At 42.1% G+C, this 18,911-nt stretch overlaps 1 protein-coding gene across 1 annotated transcript in view; it reads left to right on the top strand.

Annotated features, from left to right (window-relative positions):
- LOC138287249 (rab9 effector protein with kelch motifs-like) overlaps positions 1–18,911 on the top strand; it is a 392,655-nt gene that overhangs the window by 235,649 nt on the left and 138,095 nt on the right. Inside the window, exons 11-12 of the mRNA XM_069227612.1 lie at positions 1,234–1,315; positions 14,396–14,481. Of these exons, the coding sequence (XP_069083713.1) occupies positions 1,234–1,315; positions 14,396–14,481 (168 nt within the window). The remainder of the gene's footprint in view (positions 1–1,233; positions 1,316–14,395; positions 14,482–18,911) is intronic.

Below are 18,911 nucleotides of genomic sequence, written 5' to 3'. Positions count from 1 at the left end.
TTATTTTGGTTAGCACCATAGATAGATGTTTTCCAAATGTATTTTGTCTTATTTTTCTTTTTGCATGACGCCCACAGATGCTTTTCTAATTAAAGGGCTAGTTAGGGATGCCTGACCTAATGTTTAAATTTGATTGTTTATTAATTGATGTAGTTTGTTTCAACTGCATAAACTAAATGTATGCTGTCTCTCTATTTCTCTATTTCACTTGATTCTGTTGCTACTCTACAAATTTCTTAATCAGATTGAGATTCTTCAGGCATTTTGGACAGCCTGTGATGTTTCTGTATTTCCATCATTTGGTCTTACACATGTTATGTTATGTTATGTTTTAATGATTTATATAGCGCCTAACTGCCCAACGGCCTCGTAGCGCTTACACTTTACTAAACTGGTGTGGTGATTCATGGCCACACAGGTCATGGTGTGTTTAAATTACTGACTCCAATTGATTATGTTCATTATTTGATGTTATATTTGATGTTTATTGGTTCACAGTGTCTGGATGATTTCACACTCCTGTCTGAGTCGACCTCTGAGAGTAATAGATGACTTATACGTGTCACCTTATCATAATAATATAAAAAAAGCAAATAAGGTCTGACACGCCCACACTACCCATCATTTAGAGCCCTTTTTATCCATGTTGTATCTTCCAGTATGTGTAGGATCAATTGCATTCACAACAAATTAGTAGGTGTGGCCTCACACACCACTCTGGGTGTTATGCTTCATCACTGGCAGCACCACATTCACTAGAAGAAATTCTAGTGGTGAATGGGCACCTCCCGCAAGCAGCACTAAGCAAAAACAGCCTCAAAGCATGACCGGCTTCTTTCACCTCACAGCTAGCTGTAAGCCCTTACTCCTTACAATAAAAGGAGATCCATTACATCTGTCCTTTCACCCTTTTTTCCTGTAGCTTTCTTTTTTGTATTTAACTGTTTTTTGCACATATTATTTCTAAGAGTCCATTATTTGTGAACCGTGGTCACTGCTTTGTCTGCATCTTTTGTATTTGCCACCGTACTAATGCTCTTTACCTTTTGGAAAAAGGATCAAAATGCATCTACCTTCCACCTTTTTCTACAATTATATTCATTTTCTGCAAGCCCTTTTCATTGTAAAACTGTTAACACAAAATCTAGACGTCTTTATTCCAGTTTTACATGGACTTTCTAATATTGCATGGCAGCTCTGAAAAACAATAATAATCAAACGCTGTCCCTACAGGACATCTATCTGTTTGGAGGAAAGCATGAGACCAACGATGGAAATAAAACACAACGAAACGACGTCACCAAACTAAGCCTTGGTACGTACCACTTTCAGTCAGGAAGCGTTCTGTAAACATTCTCTCTGTTTTGTATGGTGGTTTAATGAGGCTAGGAACATAAATCAGGGCGCAGTGGGTGTGCAGGACACTGAGAGGTCAAATTTACTAGTCTAACTCTAATCTTTTCCGAAAGTGCCACTTTCCCCCAAAAAATATGGAGTCTTATTTGCTATTCTAACTCGAGCCCTAGAATATTTTGAGAGTTGGCCAAGTATTTTAAGAAAGGGCTGGAAAGTAATAAATGTTCCTTGCGAAAATGCTGCCCCGAGGGCTCAGTTCAAGGTAAAATACTAGGAATGTGTAAATGGCTTGCTGTGTTGTCGGAACTTGTGCTGATCGATCACAGCACTGCCAGAAATGCTTTTCAAACAGATACAGGATCTACCCTGTCATTAGGAAACCCAGACTCGCATTTTAATCCATCCAGTAGTAAAAGGCATAGATTTATAGTACGTCCAGGCCTCCTGCCTAGAATGCAGTATTTGCTTTTCATTTTACTAGCTGGCTGAAAACTCGTCAGTCTGTCAGTAATGCTTGAGATGGTACAGTCTCTTGGCAGCAGGTGGTAAGCAACTGTCTGGACACCCATGAATGGGCAGTGGGCAGGGACGCCCTGCCAACCAATGTCTGGGTTTCGAAATCCTCTGATGTGTCTAGGGTGACCACCCGTCAGTTTCACGGACTGCCCATAATTTTGCAACCAATGTCCGTTGTGTGTATATAAAGGTTTAATTTGTCCTTAATTGTAGCCTTTTAGTTAAATGAAGATAAATGAGAATTCCTCAGCTGAACTCTCCTGTGCTGTGTTCTGGAGAGAGGGGCAGACAGATGAACAAGAAACAAGCCTTCTCGGCAGGAAGCCTGATCCTAAAAGAAATGCAAATAGGTGCAAATGGTTAAATCTGCAATTGCAAAGGCTGCTCTGCCAGTACAGGCGTTAGTTGATGGAGTCAGTTGATGCTTCCTGTGACAAAGATATATTTTTTTAGAGGTACAGTAAGGGTGTCCTGAGTTGTGGAATGTATGCATTTATTGAACAGTTATAAAAATTGTTTGCACTGGGTTTAATGTCGATGCTACTGAAATAAATACTATAGAACCACTTTGTATCTTTACCCTCAATCTACATGCACATTTTGTGGCAGCCTAAATTTTACTGTGTGTAATGCATGTTAAAAATAATATCTTACAGATTCACTGTGCTTTCAGGGCCCTCGCGGCACTAAAAATACACAAATCACTTTTCCCTGCTGCACCAAGCGGGGTTCAATTCTATGGGCCTCTGTTTGCACGTATAGGCATCGGTAGAGATCACATTACCAAACAAAGGTTTCATGACATAAAATCTTGCATTTCCCACTGATCAGTTTAACTTTTATTTATTTTCCATTTAAGGTTTGGGTTACTTGATATGTAGTTACTTGATGGTGAAAGATCAACAAAATAGTTACAGGATATTTTATTGTTTTTAGCAACATCTTTCATTTCTGATCGGTGTTCAGTCACCCTGTCCCCATTGCAGTATTCATTCTTTTTTAATGAACTTCGACTGTTGCTTTGAGTAGTTATGTATGCCCGGATTTAACATTTTTTTCATGCAAAGCAGCCAGACAACTTGCACTGTGTGATAGGGAGAGGACAGGAATGCACCATATCTCCTAAGACATGGCGCATTCCTGTCCTCTGCCTGCACTGGTGCACATTCTGAAGCCCAGCACCAACACAGGCACTCGGGTGCCATGGTTCAAGGGTGCCTGCAGTGAATGCAGGAATGGTTTACGCAGGAAGGGACTCCTTCCTGCACAAAAACAATCGTTAGAGGTGTTTTCCTCTTTCTGAGTGAGCTGCATAGGAAACAACTAGGAGAAATAAATATATTTCTCTTTGCTGCGTCTCCCCTGGGAAGGCATACATTTATAATGCGTTCCCAGGTCTACCAGTGTTGATTAATCTGGGAATCCGTAGAATACATGAGTGGATGCATGGCAGTACCCAAGCTCCACCCATGTGACGCCTTCACAGCCTAGTGTAACGCAAGTCACTGACTTGTGCTGGCTTGCATTAAAACAGATTTACCAAACCATGCAAGGTGTGTCTGTTTGGCATGGTAAATCTCATCCTAGGTTTTACATCACCCTGTGTCGCCTTACATGGGGGGAGTGCATTGCAAAACTTCGATAAATCTGCCCTGTAATTTATTAAAAAAAAAAAACAGTGACATTAATACAAGGTGTCCTTCCTTCCCTTTATTATATACCTTTTTCTTTTTTGGATATTGTGTCAGATTATCATGTGATCTGTAGTTTTTTTTAACATGGTGTACTAGCCATCCTCCAGAAGTGTACAAAAACACAGTCTTTTGGTTTTCAAGGGGATTGAGAAAAAGAAATTCATTTAGCAGGTGGCTTAAGTGCAATATGTGTGGCTGGGAAACCTGGGTTCAAATCCTGGATTTCCTGCATGACTAAATTGCATGATCTAAGTCAAATCAATCTACTTCATGTGTCTAATATACTTTTATATGTAGTGACATTTGAGAACACTTCCAAATAGTCACTTTAGGAAGGGCTGTGTGCAAAACAAAAATGTACTTGTATGTTTTATTAGCCTGTAATTTTCAAACAATCGTTAGAGGTGTTTTCCTCTTTCTGAGTGAGCTGCATAGGAAACAACTAGGAGAAATAAAGATATTTCTCTTTGTTGCGTCTCCCCTGGGAAGGCATACATTTATAATGCGTTCCCAGGTCTACCAGTGTTGATTAATCTGGGAATCCGTAGAATACATGAGTGGATGCATGGCAGTACCCAAGCTCCACCCATGTGACGCCTTCACAGCCTAGTGTAACGCAAGTCACTGACTTGTGCTGGCTTGCGTTAAAACAGATTTACCAAACCATGCAAGGTGTGTCTGTTTGGCATGGTAAATCTCATCCTAGGTTTTACATCACCCTGTGTCGCCTTACATGGGGGGAGTGCAATGCAAAACCTCGATAAATCTGCCCTGTAATTTATTTAAAAAAAAAAACAGTGACATTAATACAAGGTGTCCTTCCTTCCCTTTATTATATACCTTTTTCTTTTTTGGATATTGTGTCAGATTATCATGTGATCTGTAGTTTTTTTTAACATGGTGTACTAGCCATCTTCCAGAAGTGTACAAAAACACAGTCTTTTGGTTTTCAAGGGGATTGAGAAAAAGAAATTCATTTAGCAGGTGGCTTAAGTGCAATATGTGTGGCTGGGAAACCTGGGTTCAAATCCTAGATTTCCTGCATGACTAAATTGCATGATCTAAGTCAAATCAATCTACTTCATGTGTCTAATATACTTTTATATGTAGTGACATTTGAGAACACTTCCAAATAGTCACTTTAGGAAGGGCTGTGTGCAAAACAAAAATGTACTTGTATGTTTTATTAGCCTGTAATTTTCAAACAATCGTTAGAGGTGTTTTCCTCTTTCTGAGTGAGCTGCATAGGAAACAACTAGGAGAAATAAAGATATTTCTCTTTGTTGCGTCTCCCCTGGGAAGGCATACATTTATAATGCGTTCCCAGGTCTACCAGTGTTGATTAATCTGGGAATCCGTAGAATACATGAGTGGATGCATGGCAGTACCCAAGCTCCACCCATGTGACGCCTTCACAGCCTAGTGTAACGCAAGTCACTGACTTGTGCTGGCTTGCGTTAAAACAGATTTACCAAACCATGCAAGGTGTGTCTGTTTGGCATGGTAAATCTCATCCTAGGTTTTACATCACCCTGTGTCGCCTTACATGGGGGGAGTGCAATGCAAAACCTCGATAAATCTGCCCTGTAATTTATTTTAAAAAAAAAACAGTGACATTAATACAAGGTGTCCTTCCTTCCCTTTATTATATACCTTTTTCTTTTTTGGATATTGTGTCAGATTATCATGTGATCTGTAGTTTTTTTTAACATGGTGTACTAGCCATCTTCCAGAAGTGTACAAAAACACAGTCTTTTGGTTTTCAAGGGGATTGAGAAAAAGAAATTCATTTAGCAGGTGGCTTAAGTGCAATATGTGTGGCTGGGAAACCTGGGTTCAAATCCTAGATTTCCTGCATGACTAAATTGCATGATCTAAGTCAAATCAATCTACTTCATGTGTCTAATATACTTTTATATGTAGTGACATTTGTGAACACTTCCAAATAGTCACTTTAGGAAGGGCTGTGTGAAAAACAAAAATGTACTTGTATGTTTTATTAGCCTGTAATTTTCAAACAATCGTTAGAGGTGTTTTCCTCTTTCTGAGTGAGCTGCATAGGAAACAACTAGGAGAAATAAAGATATTTCTCTTTGTTGCGTCTCCCCTGGGAAGGCATACATTTATAATGCGTTCCCAGGTCTACCAGTGTTGATTAATCTGGGAATCCGTAGAATACATGAGTGGATGCATGGCAGTACCCAAGCTCCACCCATGTGACGCCTTCACAGCCTAGTGTAACGCAAGTCACTGACTTGTGCTGGCTTGCGTTAAAACAGATTTACCAAACCATGCAAGGTGTGTCTGTTTGGCATAGTAAATCTCATCCTAGGTTTTACATCACCCTGTGTCGCCTTACATGGGGGGAGTGCAATGCAAAACCTCGATAAATCTGCCCTGTAATTTATAAAAAAAAAAAAAACAGTGACATTAATACAAGGTGTCCTCCCTTCCCTTTATTATATACCTTTTTCTTTTTTGGATATTGTGTCAGATTATCATGTGATCTGTAGTTTTTTTTAACATGGTGTACTAGCCATCTTCCAGAAGTGTACAAAAACACAGTCTTTTGGTTTTCAAGGGGATTGAGAAAAAGAAATTCATTTAGCAGGTGGCTTAAGTGCAATATGTGTGGCTGGGAAACCTGGGTTCAAATCCTGGATTTCCTGCATGACTAAATTGCATGATCTAAGTCAAATCAATCTACTTCATGTGTCTAATATACTTTTATATGTAGTGACATTTGAGAACACTTCCAAATAGTCACTTTAGGAAGGGCTGTGTGCAAAACAAAAATGTACTTGTATGTTTTATTAGCCTGTAATTTTCCAACATCGGTAAGAATAATATTAGCCATGATGTAAAGGACACCGGATTTATTGGTTCACTTTGTTCACTCCTCGTGTTATCAAGATGGAGGGTTAAAGTTCATGTTTGGAAACTTTCACTTCCAATGATCTAATGTACTAAACTGAAACACTACCAAATGTTTTAAAGGTTTTATTGGTGTATGCCAAAAGAGGTCACATAGCATGAAAGTAGCCAGGCATGTAGCAACAGATTTCATTGTACATTTACAGAAGACCAGTGTGGGGCTGCATATATTTACGTAGAGTAGGTTGTACAGTTTTAAAGATTCTTTGTGTAGCAAACTGACCTATTATAAACTGTCTCCCCATCTTCCTGCCCTATTACCACTGCCTTTAATATCAGTGTAGGGAAGTAAAGCAATTAACCCTGTGGTGCTTAGAGGAAAGTGCTCTAGTGGGGAAATTGCAACAGCATGTTGGAGACTGCCTTGTGTAGTGGCCTAGTTTTGGCAAGAACAACTAGTACATAGAATATGAGAGTGTATGTGTCTTGGGTGTATTACAGGAGGAGAGCAGCACCCTTGGTGCTGTCTTTAAAACAGTCCACAAAATTGTCCCACGTCTTAGCAATAAAAACAATTCTCTGCCTAGCTTGTTCCTCTCTATGTAACAAGGTGCTCTCAGATCAAAACCAGGAGAGCAAGATCTTGATCCAACTTACTATAGTAGGAGGAAATTAACCCTTCCAGTACAGTGTAACACTATGTTGTGCTAGAGGAAGAGCCAGACCGAGGAACTTGGTGGAAGGTTTCTTGAAGTTAGGGTGGGGGAATACACCCCAGAGGACCACTTCTGCGGAATTCATTAGTACACGGCCCATAGTAGTTGACAGCACCATGATAACTCTCTGCCAGTATGAAAGGAGTCTGGGGCACGACCAAAGCATATGAAGCAAATTGGCATTTAATTGCATATAGAAAGGACATGCAGATGCAGTTCCCTGGTCTATTTTGTTAATTCAGGCAGGTGTATAGGGTCAGTTCAGAATATTAAACGGAATATCCTTGAAAACGGGAGTCACATACTACTTTATGGGGATAGTCCAATATTTTAGCCCAGTCCACATCATGCAGAGATATGGGCAGGTCAGTCTCCCAGTTAGGATGGAAAAGCCTTGGAGTGATCCCCATGTTGCAGGAACGCTCTGTACACCCATCTTATCGGTTTGCTGCTATTCCTATTGTTAAAACCATCTGGCACACCTCATGTGGGGTTAGTGCCAGGTAGCGGAAATGAAATAGGGCAGTTAATGACTGTTTAAGGTGTTCCATAGTATGGAATTGAACCGGATGAAGATTGTAGTCTGCCATAAGGGTTTGGATATCTAGTAGCTCACCCAATTTTGAGAGGCCTGTAGCATGTGTTCTGATGGAGTTGCTTTAGCAAACCTTTCCTGTGTGAGTGGGGACGCCTAGCAAATGTAGTGCAGGAGCACAGGTTTTCTTTGTGTTAGTGAGTTTACAGGTTCTCGTAAGGCAAGAGAAAGCTGTGTGGAATAACTCCGGGTTGGGTAGAATGGTCAGTTGGACATGTGTGGACGTGTCTGAAGAAGTATTGAGGGACGAGGAAGGGAAAGCTTGAAAAATAATACCATTCCCGGGTAGCACCACTATCTTCACTATTGCCAGGCAACCCATTACTGAAAGCGGAAGAGAAGACCAAAAAGAAAATGGGCTCTGAGGGACCATGTTGAACTGCCCAGATTTCCATCTTGCAAATCAGTGGGGGATTAGTAGGTAGTAATCCCTAGGCATCAAAAGGTAACTGATTCCCAGTTCAATCTGGGGTCTAATTGCATATAAAGGGGAAAACACTACCATATGTTAAAGAAATACTGCATCTTAAAATCTGGATCATGTTCTTAAATTGTGCTTATATAATTTACATCCCAAATATTTTGAAGATTCTACGCATACTTTGGCAATTGGTGATGAGCGAGGCCACTGGCTCGGCATTCACTCTACTGCAGAACCATTTTAAGACATGGACAGAGTTGGCAATTGCCCAGCGCACAAACTTCCAAAGGGCCTGTCTCCTGCGCAGCCAGCTCACAATTGCACCAGCAGAGTTTGGCAGGGTGGGTGGGTGCTGCTTGTTCAGGCAGTGCATCTTCTGTTTCTCTCCTGTCTGCTGATACAACTCCCCAGTTACGCATTACTTACCGATACTCATGGGGGACCCGTCTTCTCTGATTTTAGGATCTGTCCCACCTTGTTCTTCTTATCCTTATTTGTCCAGCATGAACCCTTTGAATCAGTTGTTCTGGATGTCCCATCTCAGTTTCATCTTCCTCTTTAATTCTCTTCAATTCATAAATTAGGCTTCAAGTTCTGAGATAAATGTAGAGTCCCTGGCACACACTCTAGTTGTGTGAGACTAAAGACAAGTTGTGGGCACCTCACAAAGTCCAGTGAAGGTTGAGGTGAACCAGATGTTTTTGTTCAACTTGTCTAAACTAGCAGAAGTTTGCTTACCTCAGTGTTTCCCAAACTGAATGTGATAGGTTTTAAAACATTTAGAAACATAATAAGAATTCTGCTGTTGCTTCTCTTCAAGAAAGATTGGGTAAATTTGGATAGGGCAGAAGCCAGTTGACACCGTACTTAGGGGCACTTATTTGCTATTGAACAATGATAAACACACTGATCAAGTAGTGGGGTATGGCCTCTCCTTGGATGTGTTGGTACAATTGACCTTTTGTCCTGTATTATGACCCTTTGTCCTGAATTTTTGTCCTGAATTGTTAGAAATGGGGTTTCTGATAGGCAAGCATATGCACCTCAGCCAGGGGGAACCCACCACTCAAGGCAGGGCAAGGGAGTTATACACTCAAGATAGCCACTGCTCGCCCCCTTGGTAGCTTGGCACAAGCAGTCAGGCTTATCCCAGAGGCAATGTGTAAAGCATTTGCACAACACACACAACACACGACTCAATAAATGCATCACAAAGAAAACACAACAACGTTATATAAATAAACTGTATTGTACAAAACCTCATCAGACCAAACATGACAGGTATCAGTAATACACTGCTACACAAACAGTTGTCAGAACATTAAACAGGTTACTAATACTGTGCGAAAATAGCAGTAATCAGGTAAACATATAGGTTATGCACAAGCAGTAGTCAGGTTGTCAATATCACCAAAAACGCATATGTGGTAATAAACACAATAAACACATTATCATGAATGCCAAGACACCATCATGAATGTACATAGGAGAGAAACCTTTCCTAATGGCATAAGTCATAAAACCATATCACCAACATGGGTGCACATAAAATGAAGCATTCCCACCTGGCACATGTCAGGAAGAATGCATGTCAGAATAACCATATCAGGAATGCCAAGAAATAGTCATGAATGCAAATAAAGAGAAATATGTACATCATAAACATTCGTCCCCTCAGTGTATCCTAAGCAGAACCAGAATTACATGTGCTATCCCCACACAGGTACCAAGACCTAGAGGCAGACATCTGGTCCTAGAAAGGCAAGAAAATCCCTGAGGGCAAAAGAATACAGGGAGGGGAGGGGTGAGACTGTACACTTTAAGATAATCTCCCACTAGGCCCACCGTGTCGAGGCCAGGAGCTCCTGTGCCCCTGTGGCTGTAAATACGGTAACTGAAAAGGGCTTGCCAGGCATGGGACCTCTGTCGAGGTGCCCTTCCCGTCCTGTAAGGTAAGGGCAAGTGACTGTTTTAACAAGAACAAATAGAGGCGCTGATCCCCTAAATAAGAGCATGTATATCCATGGAGGCCGCAGGAGCCCAAGGGCGCTTCCTACAGTGATTACAGTACTCCAATGACTGCCAAGGGAAGCCCTCCTTCAGCCCCAACCTTAGTTCTGCACTTCTCTGCTGGCTGGGAGATCTCTAGTGGTCTCCTCACGTATGTCCAAAGACAAGCCAGCCTCCCACTTCCGAGAAGGGTGGTGGCTGGTCACTGTGGGTCTCCCTTCACGCTGCTCCAACATCAGCAGAGTGTCCTGTAACCCTCCAGGGTCTCCTGGACTGCCGACTGAGCCCACACGAGGTCAAAGTCGCACAAGCAGAGATGTCAGGCCGCTCCTTGCTGCCCGGCGACACGGTCCTTGGGGTGACTCCTGCTCCCTCCACCAGTACGCCTACACCTGACACAGTGCGGGAGCCCAGCACACCAACTACTGCCCGGTTGCGGCGGTGATTGTCTGGTAGAATGGAGAGCCCGCTTGTGCCCTGGGGGCACCAACAGGTGAGCGCTTCACTCGACCTCACGAAGAGCCTGCCAGCAGCCTCCTCACTGTTCTTTCTGCAGTGTGGGGGAGAGACCGCCCACACAGGGACACGGAGGCGCTTTCCTGTGCCTGACGTAACCAAAAATAAAGCACTGTACATGCGCTGATTCAGAAGGCCTTGAAGCGCTCTTCACGCGCTGAAAACAGTACAACCAAGAGAGTTCTAATTACGCACTCCTCGGCACCAGGGCTGGAAATGGAGTGCTCCTCGCCCGTTATACCTGTAGAAACCAGGAGCCAAAGCAGTACCCTTCACATACAGGGCTTCCTAGGGGAACACTGGCGCACACAGGGTCAGGCAGGCCACAGGCAGAAGAAGCCTTTACCCTAAACGCAGGTAGGGGAAGTTCCTCCTGGCAGTCCAGCAGTGCCCAGGAGAACCCAAGTCAAGGAGCAGCTGACAGGCCGAGCAACAAGCAGAAAAGCAATCCAGATGAGTCCTTTGTACCATCCATCAGATACCAGGCAGCAGAGCAGCAAACAGAAGAGCAGTCCAAATGAGTCATTTGGTGCCGTCCAGCAGTTCTTCTGACAGAGGTTCAGTCCCAGTTCCAAAAGTGCTCTCTCCAAAGTGGGGGACAGCCCTCTGTACTTATATTAATTTTGCACAGCCTCCACGAAAAGGGGTTCCAACCAGCACTAACTGGTTCTAGGAATGTCCCCTCTCTCCTCCAGCACTGGCTCCAGACATCGGTGGGGGGTAAACAAGCCCTTTGTGTGAGGCCAGGGCACAGCTTTACGAATACAGGTATGCCCCGCCTATCCTTCTCCCAGCCCAGAAGGACCATTCAGTATGCAGATGCACTCTTATGACACCTCCACCCTCACTGTGTACAGGCTGTCTGAAAATATGCATAAAGCCTAGCTGTCACCCAGATATGGATTGGAGGCAAGCTGAAAAACACCAGAGTCATAAGAACATAGAAATGCTCATATTCTAAAAGTGGCATTTCTATAATAGTAATAACAAATCCACCTACACCAGTAAGCAGCATTTCTCATTACCATTCCAACCATATCAAACATGCCTACCCCATCCCTCATAGAGCAGACAATACCACCTAGACATTTGTTAGGGCCTTTCCAACGCAGTCCTTTGAGAGTGGCAGCACCCACAGTAGTGAGAAACCCAATAGGCTGTTTGTCACTACTAGGACATCTAGTACATAAAGGGATATGTCCTTCCTTTTACATACAGGGCACCCTGCCCATAACTAAGGCCTACCTTAGGGGTGGCTTAAATGTAGTAAAAGGGGAGTTCCAAGCCTGGCAAGTAAATTTAGATGCCAGGTCCCTGTGGCAGTAAACTGCATGCAGGCTCTGCTGCAGCAGGCCTGAGATAGGTTTGAAAGGCTACTTCTGGGGGTGGCACAAACTGCGCTGCAAGACCACTAGTAGCATTTAATTTACAGGTCCTGGGTAGAGGGATACCACTGTACAAGGAACTTACAGCTAAATAAATTTGCCAATCACGTGTAAGTCAATCATACAAAGTTTAGAAGGGAGAACACATGCACGTTTAGCACTTATCAGCAGTGGGAAAGTGCCCAGAGTCCTAACGTCAACAAAAAGGGTCTGAAAAATAGTAGGATGGAGCCAAAAAGTTTAGGGATGACCCTGTAAAAAGGGCCAGGTCCTACATTCATTTTAACCCTTTGTTCTGAATTTTTTACAGTCTGGTCCTGAATTTGCCTCCATTCCGGGTGGTCACCCTAGATGTGTCTGTCTGGGGAGAGGACCGGAAGAAGTGCCTTCACCTCCAGGACCACTTCAGGGAAAGGGGAATTAGAGTGCACATGACAGCACAGAACTGAGCCATAATGCTTAGGATATATCAGAAATGTAAAGTTATTATTTTATTTTTTTTCCTTTAATTGAACATTATTTCCCAGTTTCAGCGCTGCCTGAGAAAATTTTGGACCTCTGCAAATTTTTTCACTCTTAATTTTAAGTCATTGAGGCATGAGTTTAGAAGTGAATGTGTATATGGCAAGCAGTCTCACAAAGGAATGTTTTCAGTGAAAAGGGAAAATAAAAAATGTTATTTTTAACATTTTTTGAAAAGCGTTACGTAAAAATGCAGAATTTACAATTATGCGCAAAATTGTTTGCTGTTCAGTTGGGTGACAGTGGCGTATGATACCAACGTATGACACTGCCATGTACTAAGGGAGTTAGTAAATTTGTATATTTTCCAGGCATATATCTGCGGTCTTAGTGAAAAAGGTTTAGGTTTTCTTTACTATAACTTTCCTTGCAATTTACCATTTAAACGTCTGACCGGAAACACCTTTAACTGTTGAGCTAGCTTCATGTTGTTTTTTTTTTTTTTAAATCATAATAAAATATAAACAACTATACAACCATAGACAAGATTTCGGTCAGTGTTATTCATATTTTGCTTCTACGTATTTCAGCATACAGCAAGGGAAAATTGGAAAGCCGACTTCCGCCATTGTCTGTTTAGCACTGAATGGCTGCATTTTGCCTGATCACATATACAAAGCCACCTGAAAACGGCTACAACTTTTATATAATTTTCTTTGCAAACATATGCCTGAAACCTTTTAAAGGTGGTATTTTCGACCTTTGAGCTTTGTCAATGCTTTTTTTTCAGTATTCAGTTTTACGACTTTTGGTTGACATTTCTTTACTGCTCTTTTCTTTCTTACCCAACGAGAATGTTTTAATTGTGAGGTGTGGTATTTACCTCTTGGCATATCTTTCTTTGGCAAATGTGACGAGGTCAAACTATATGAATATTTTTGACACATAATTTGGAGCTTTCAGAAATACTCTTGCATGAGCTTTATGTCAACTATAAATAATAAACAGAGGGGCATATTTAAGAAAAGTGGTGCTGCATCCAGTGCAGCGCCACTTCTGCACCACTTTTCTTGCATCCCTTATTGCCCCCCTACCGCCACCATGCATGCGCCGTGCAATGTGTGTGCCATATTTAAAATACGGCGCCCCATGGTGCAGGGTATGGGGCAACAGCATCAGAATTTTTTATGCTATTGATGTACTGTACAGGTTTAGCGCCAAAATGTTGGCGCGAACCTTGAACAGTATACAGAGGCCCATTGTAACCAATGGTGTGCCCCCTTTTAACGCCTGCTCTGAGCAGGAGTTAAAAATGCAGAAAAAAATGGAGCAAAGAAATCTTTTAGATTTCCTTGTGCCATTTTTGCAGGCCCCTTAACGGGGGAACACCCCCCCCTTTGCATACATTATGCCTGCACAGGCATAAGGTGGCACAAGGAGTTACATAGTAGTGCAATGCATGCATGTAAATATAGTGCAGCGTTTTTGTCATAATATCGCCACATTTGCGTAAAAAAATTATGCTAGTGTGGCAATATATGTGCAAGGGGCTCTTAAATCTTACCCAGAATGTTTTCTGTGTGTTGCCTTCTTGTATTTGAAGATGGTGATACAGCTTCAGCCACTTATGAGACTCTAGTAAGAGCGTAGTGATAAAAAAGGTTATAACGAAAATGAATTCAGCCTTTCAAGGTCCATTCATTAGGGACATTCAAAGGGGTAATAGAAATGTCACAAGTCACCGTAATGCATTTATTATTATTCATCAATCCATTTCCTCTGATTTTATTTCTACCCCTCTAAGCCAATCTGGAGCGTAACGTGTTAACTTTGCCTTTTGTTGTGGACAGCAAAGATGAAATGGAAGATGCCTCTGTATGTTGGAATACCTCCTGCCTGCAGATACGGCCACACAGCCTTCGTGCTTCACAGCCAGGTAAGGGTAAACATCCTTTTTTACGACTTTTTTATTACGAAAGTCGTGGTTAACGAAAGCGTAACAACGCTTTTTTTAACCACGACTTCGTATTTTTGTGCCTTAACTACGTATGTTCTGAGCAACGAACATGCGAGGTTAAGGTACAAAGAAGGGAGTTGGCGAAGGTAAGTGGTGGGTTTAGGTTTTGGGGTGGGGTTGGGGGGGTGGGGCGTTTTTGGTTTTGGGGAGGGCGTGGGGGGTCAGGGGTTTTTAGGTTTTGGGGTGGGGTTGAGGGGGTGGGGCGTTTTTGGTTTTGGGGAGTGGGTGGGGGGTCAGGGGGTTTTAGGTTTTAGGGTGGGGTTGGGGGGGTGGGGCGTTTTTGGTTTTGGGGAGTGGGTGGGTGGTTTTAGGTTTTAGGGTGGGGTTGGGGGTGGGGCGTTTTTGGTTTTGGGGAGTGGGTGGGGGGTCAGCGGGTTTTAGGTTTTGGGGTGGGGTTGGGGGGGTGGGTTGAGGGATGTAGGGTGAATGGTGCCTATTGCTAATGATTTTATCAGGAATGCCTCTACAACGAAATATCGTTGTTAAGGCATTCGTGGTAAAATCATTAGTAGTAAGGACGAGGTCGGTGTTCCGACCTCGTTGTTAAGGTTAGTAGTTGTTTTTAATTCGGTGTTCCGTCATATAATCCCAGGTAAGTGCTTCTAATTCAGAGTGTCCCTATGCCAGAGTAGTACACAGTCCAGGAATTCAGGATCTGCTTCCTAAACCCAACCTGCCTGAGCAGGAAAGCAGCAGTTCCATACGTGGTTCTTATTACTCTCTGCGCTAATGTTTCTTCTTGAAAAATACAAGAACCCAGAGTTGTTCTAAAAGTAACAAATGAAGGGAGTTGAATGTAAATTCAGTAAATGTTCGCTCAATATTTCTGGAAGTTGTCTAAGGCAATGGTTCTTAGGGCCAGATGTAGTAAACTCCAATTTTGCGACTTGCAAATTGCGAGTCTGACTGACTCGCAATTTGCAACTCGCAAAATTGGATGCAGAAAGGTGTCTCAGACACCTTCTGCGACTCGCTATGGGGTCACAAAGACCCACCTCATCAATATTCATGATGTGGGTCGCAGTTTGCGACCCCATAGCGAGTCCCTGCACTCACAGGGATGGTGGCCTGCTGTAGTCAGCAGACCTCCATGTCTGTGACTGTTCTGTCAATAAAGCAGGTTTTTTTTTCATTTTGCAGCCCGTTTTCCTTAAAGGAAAACGAGCTGCAAAATGAAAACTAAACCGAAACCATTTGGTTTCGTTTTTTTCGGCATTCACAAAGGGGAAGGGGTCCCATGGGGACCCCTTCCCTTTTGCGAATGAGTTACCACCAGTGTGACACTGGTGGTAACTGCGAGTTGGTTTGCGACCGCATTCGCGGTCACAAAGCAACTCTGAATGGCGATGTGGTTGCAAATAGGAAGGGAACACCCCTTCCTATTTGCGAGTCGCATTCCCAAATTGCGAGTCGGTACCGACTCGCAATTTGGGGATGAGCATCGCGTTCGGCCTTTTGCATGCCGCAAACTGCGTTTTTCGCAGTTTGCGACATGCAAAAGGCTTCGTACATCTGGCCCTTAGCCTTTAGCCGTCTGTGGAGCCCTACTTAGTCATTTCTTGAAACCGTGGACCCCCAGTGAATCAGTACTGTAATCCGGGGACACCCACTGAGGAATTATTGGAAGACAGGAACCCCAGCTAAGAATCTTCGATGATTTGAGCTGCAAACAAATACACAAAAACACAGAAACAAGTATTCATCAAACAAATGAATACGCTTCAAATATTTTATTTATTGCACAAAGAAATATAAAAAAGTCAAAATGTTAATTTAATGGGGTAGTTTGGAGCTTTCCAAAAACAATTGAAGCCAACCATCGCCCACGCTATATTCTGTTTGATGCATATGCACTGCTCTCAAAAATCAATCGGTGGATACTAACTTAATTCTTAACAGTCAATTTCAAATTTCTTCACATTTAGAGAAAGTTTTAAATGTTATAATGTTCAATTTTGCTACTTTATTTATATAAACGTTGTTATTCTGTTAATAATATTTAATTTTCTAGGCAGCCATGGACTCCTTCCTATGGCTTCTTGGGCCTCTAGTGGTCTCCGGACTACAGCTTAAGTACCACTTTTCTAAGACTTCTCTCAATCAGCATTGTAAACTTGTATTCATGCATCTCTCTCATTCTCGATAAAAGGTCACGCTGATGAACTTCCTACTGGGCTATCACTAAGCACCTTTGGGACTGGGGCTGGTTATTTTCTAGGACCTTTAACATGTCATTGTTTACCCATAATCTAGAAACATGCTTCTGCTCCTGCCCAGATGTCACTCCCCTGCTGTTTTGGGCCTCTGGAGTAATTAGTAGAGTATTGTTGTTCTACTTCATATTGAAAAGCTTTTGTTTCCCTTTCAGTGTACCAAAGTAGTTTAAGTTGTTGAATGTTCTGCATATGGTTGTATTTTGTATGTCTTTAAAATTGTGCATTTTACTCTGTCTCCAAGTCTATCTCCTCTTTAGAAAAATATAGAATGATATCAAAATGCATTAGATGATGACAAGGATTATTAGAGTTGCACTCTTTCACCAGCTGGGTTGAAAATTAATAAAACCAGCACCATACTGATGTGATGGCAGACACTTGTTCTCTACCACCGTCACTGAAGAGAGGTGCTACTCTGGCCCTTTAGTGACACAATGTTTACAGCTGTGTGACACTACATTAAGGAACTCACTCACTTTCTCACAAATGACTGGAGTCTAAACTGGAACATGATGTTGTTCTGCCAACAATTAAAAACTCACTAGCAATGCGGGGGCCACATGCCCCCCCACCCACAGCCCTGGGGACCACCACCTTCTTAGGGCTATTTTACATTGGTGGGAGACCACATGTCCCCCTTCGAGGAGCCATAGATAGCCCTGAGGATTGCCTCCCTCCTGGGGCAGCTCCTGCTATGTCTTGGGGTGCCCACCCCCGGGACATGGCTGTTTGCTCTGACTTGGCAGGAGCTTTAAAAGCTCCCACCAAGTGAAAGCAAACACTTCACTTTCTGCAAGTGAGAGCTTTCAAACATCTCTCACTTGCAAAAAGTGAAGTTTTCATCTGTTTCCCTGCACACAAATATTTGTGCAGGGAAACAGATGAAAATATTGCTTCCGCAAGCAAGGGTGAGTGGTCATAGGGGGTTGGACGCACAGGCCAGGCCCTGCAGCCAACCGTTGCGCCATGGTGGTTGGATTAACATATATTAATAAAAATTACTTTCACTGAAAAATTCACTGAAAAAAACAAAGGGATGTTATAGATAGGAAATAGATTTAAAAAAATATGGAAATTCACTTAAAAAAACTTAAGATTACAGGGAAATCAAATTTAGACTCATATTCTAAATGTACCACACCACAGAGATTCACCTGTTATAGTTAGAGTTATCTCAAGTAACTTTAACTTGTGCCCTAAGGTAACTATAACTCCTGCTCTTGCATGCATTGCTAATTACCCCACAAATTATGGCAATCATGACATATTTGATAACATCATTGATAATATCAATGAATATTTGTAGTAAAATGTTTGATGAAACCACTGTACATGGCGGGGGCATGAGTTATAATTACCTTAGGACTTGAGTTATAGTTACTTGAGATAACTCTAACTATAACAGGTGAATTTCTATGGTTTTGTATGTTTAAAATGTGAGCCTAACTAAAACGTCCCTGTAACCTTTGTTTTTTTAAGTGAATTTCTATGTTTTTTAAATTCTATTTCCTAACTATAACGTCCCTGTAACCCTTGTTTTTGCAGTGAAATTATGTATTACTAAGTAGAAATTTACTATTCTTAACTCTACATCTGTGTACCTTGACAATATGTATGCATGCACAACATAGTAAATGTTCTTCCCTCTTATAAAAACAATACCCCAAAACTAAAATGTGTGCACACATAGATCAGCAACCTCTGTCTTGCGCTGCCACAGATTACTGCAACACAAACTGTGATTAATTTAATTTCTAAAGTTAAGTTCCCCTTGTAATAATGGTGATAGGGTGAAGGTTTATATCAATATCAAATAATTTGCTACACAATCAAGTTCTAATTCCTGAGGCCGGATATCATGATTTATACAAATATTTGGACACAAATATCATTAGGTCTCTCACTAATTTGAGACATAATCATAGTGCACAAACTGTGCCTATGGTAAGAAGCTTTGGCATACGTTGTAGATCAACATTTCTTTGGGCATGAGAACTCATTTAAGTTTGTCCTTTTTAGCTGAAATCCAACTAAGGGAAGTTGCAAGGAGCACAAAATACCAGGCATATTGAACCACATCCCACTCTGCACAGAAGGAAGTAAGCAATACTTGTCCATGGTCCAATTTACACT

Source organism: Pleurodeles waltl, chromosome 1_1 (assembly GCF_031143425.1).
Source record: "Pleurodeles waltl isolate 20211129_DDA chromosome 1_1, aPleWal1.hap1.20221129, whole genome shotgun sequence".
Lineage (NCBI taxonomy): Eukaryota > Metazoa > Chordata > Amphibia > Caudata > Salamandridae > Pleurodeles > Pleurodeles waltl.
The sequence above is the reverse complement of the archived record's forward strand: the minus strand, read 5'-3'. Positions and strand labels throughout refer to the sequence as shown.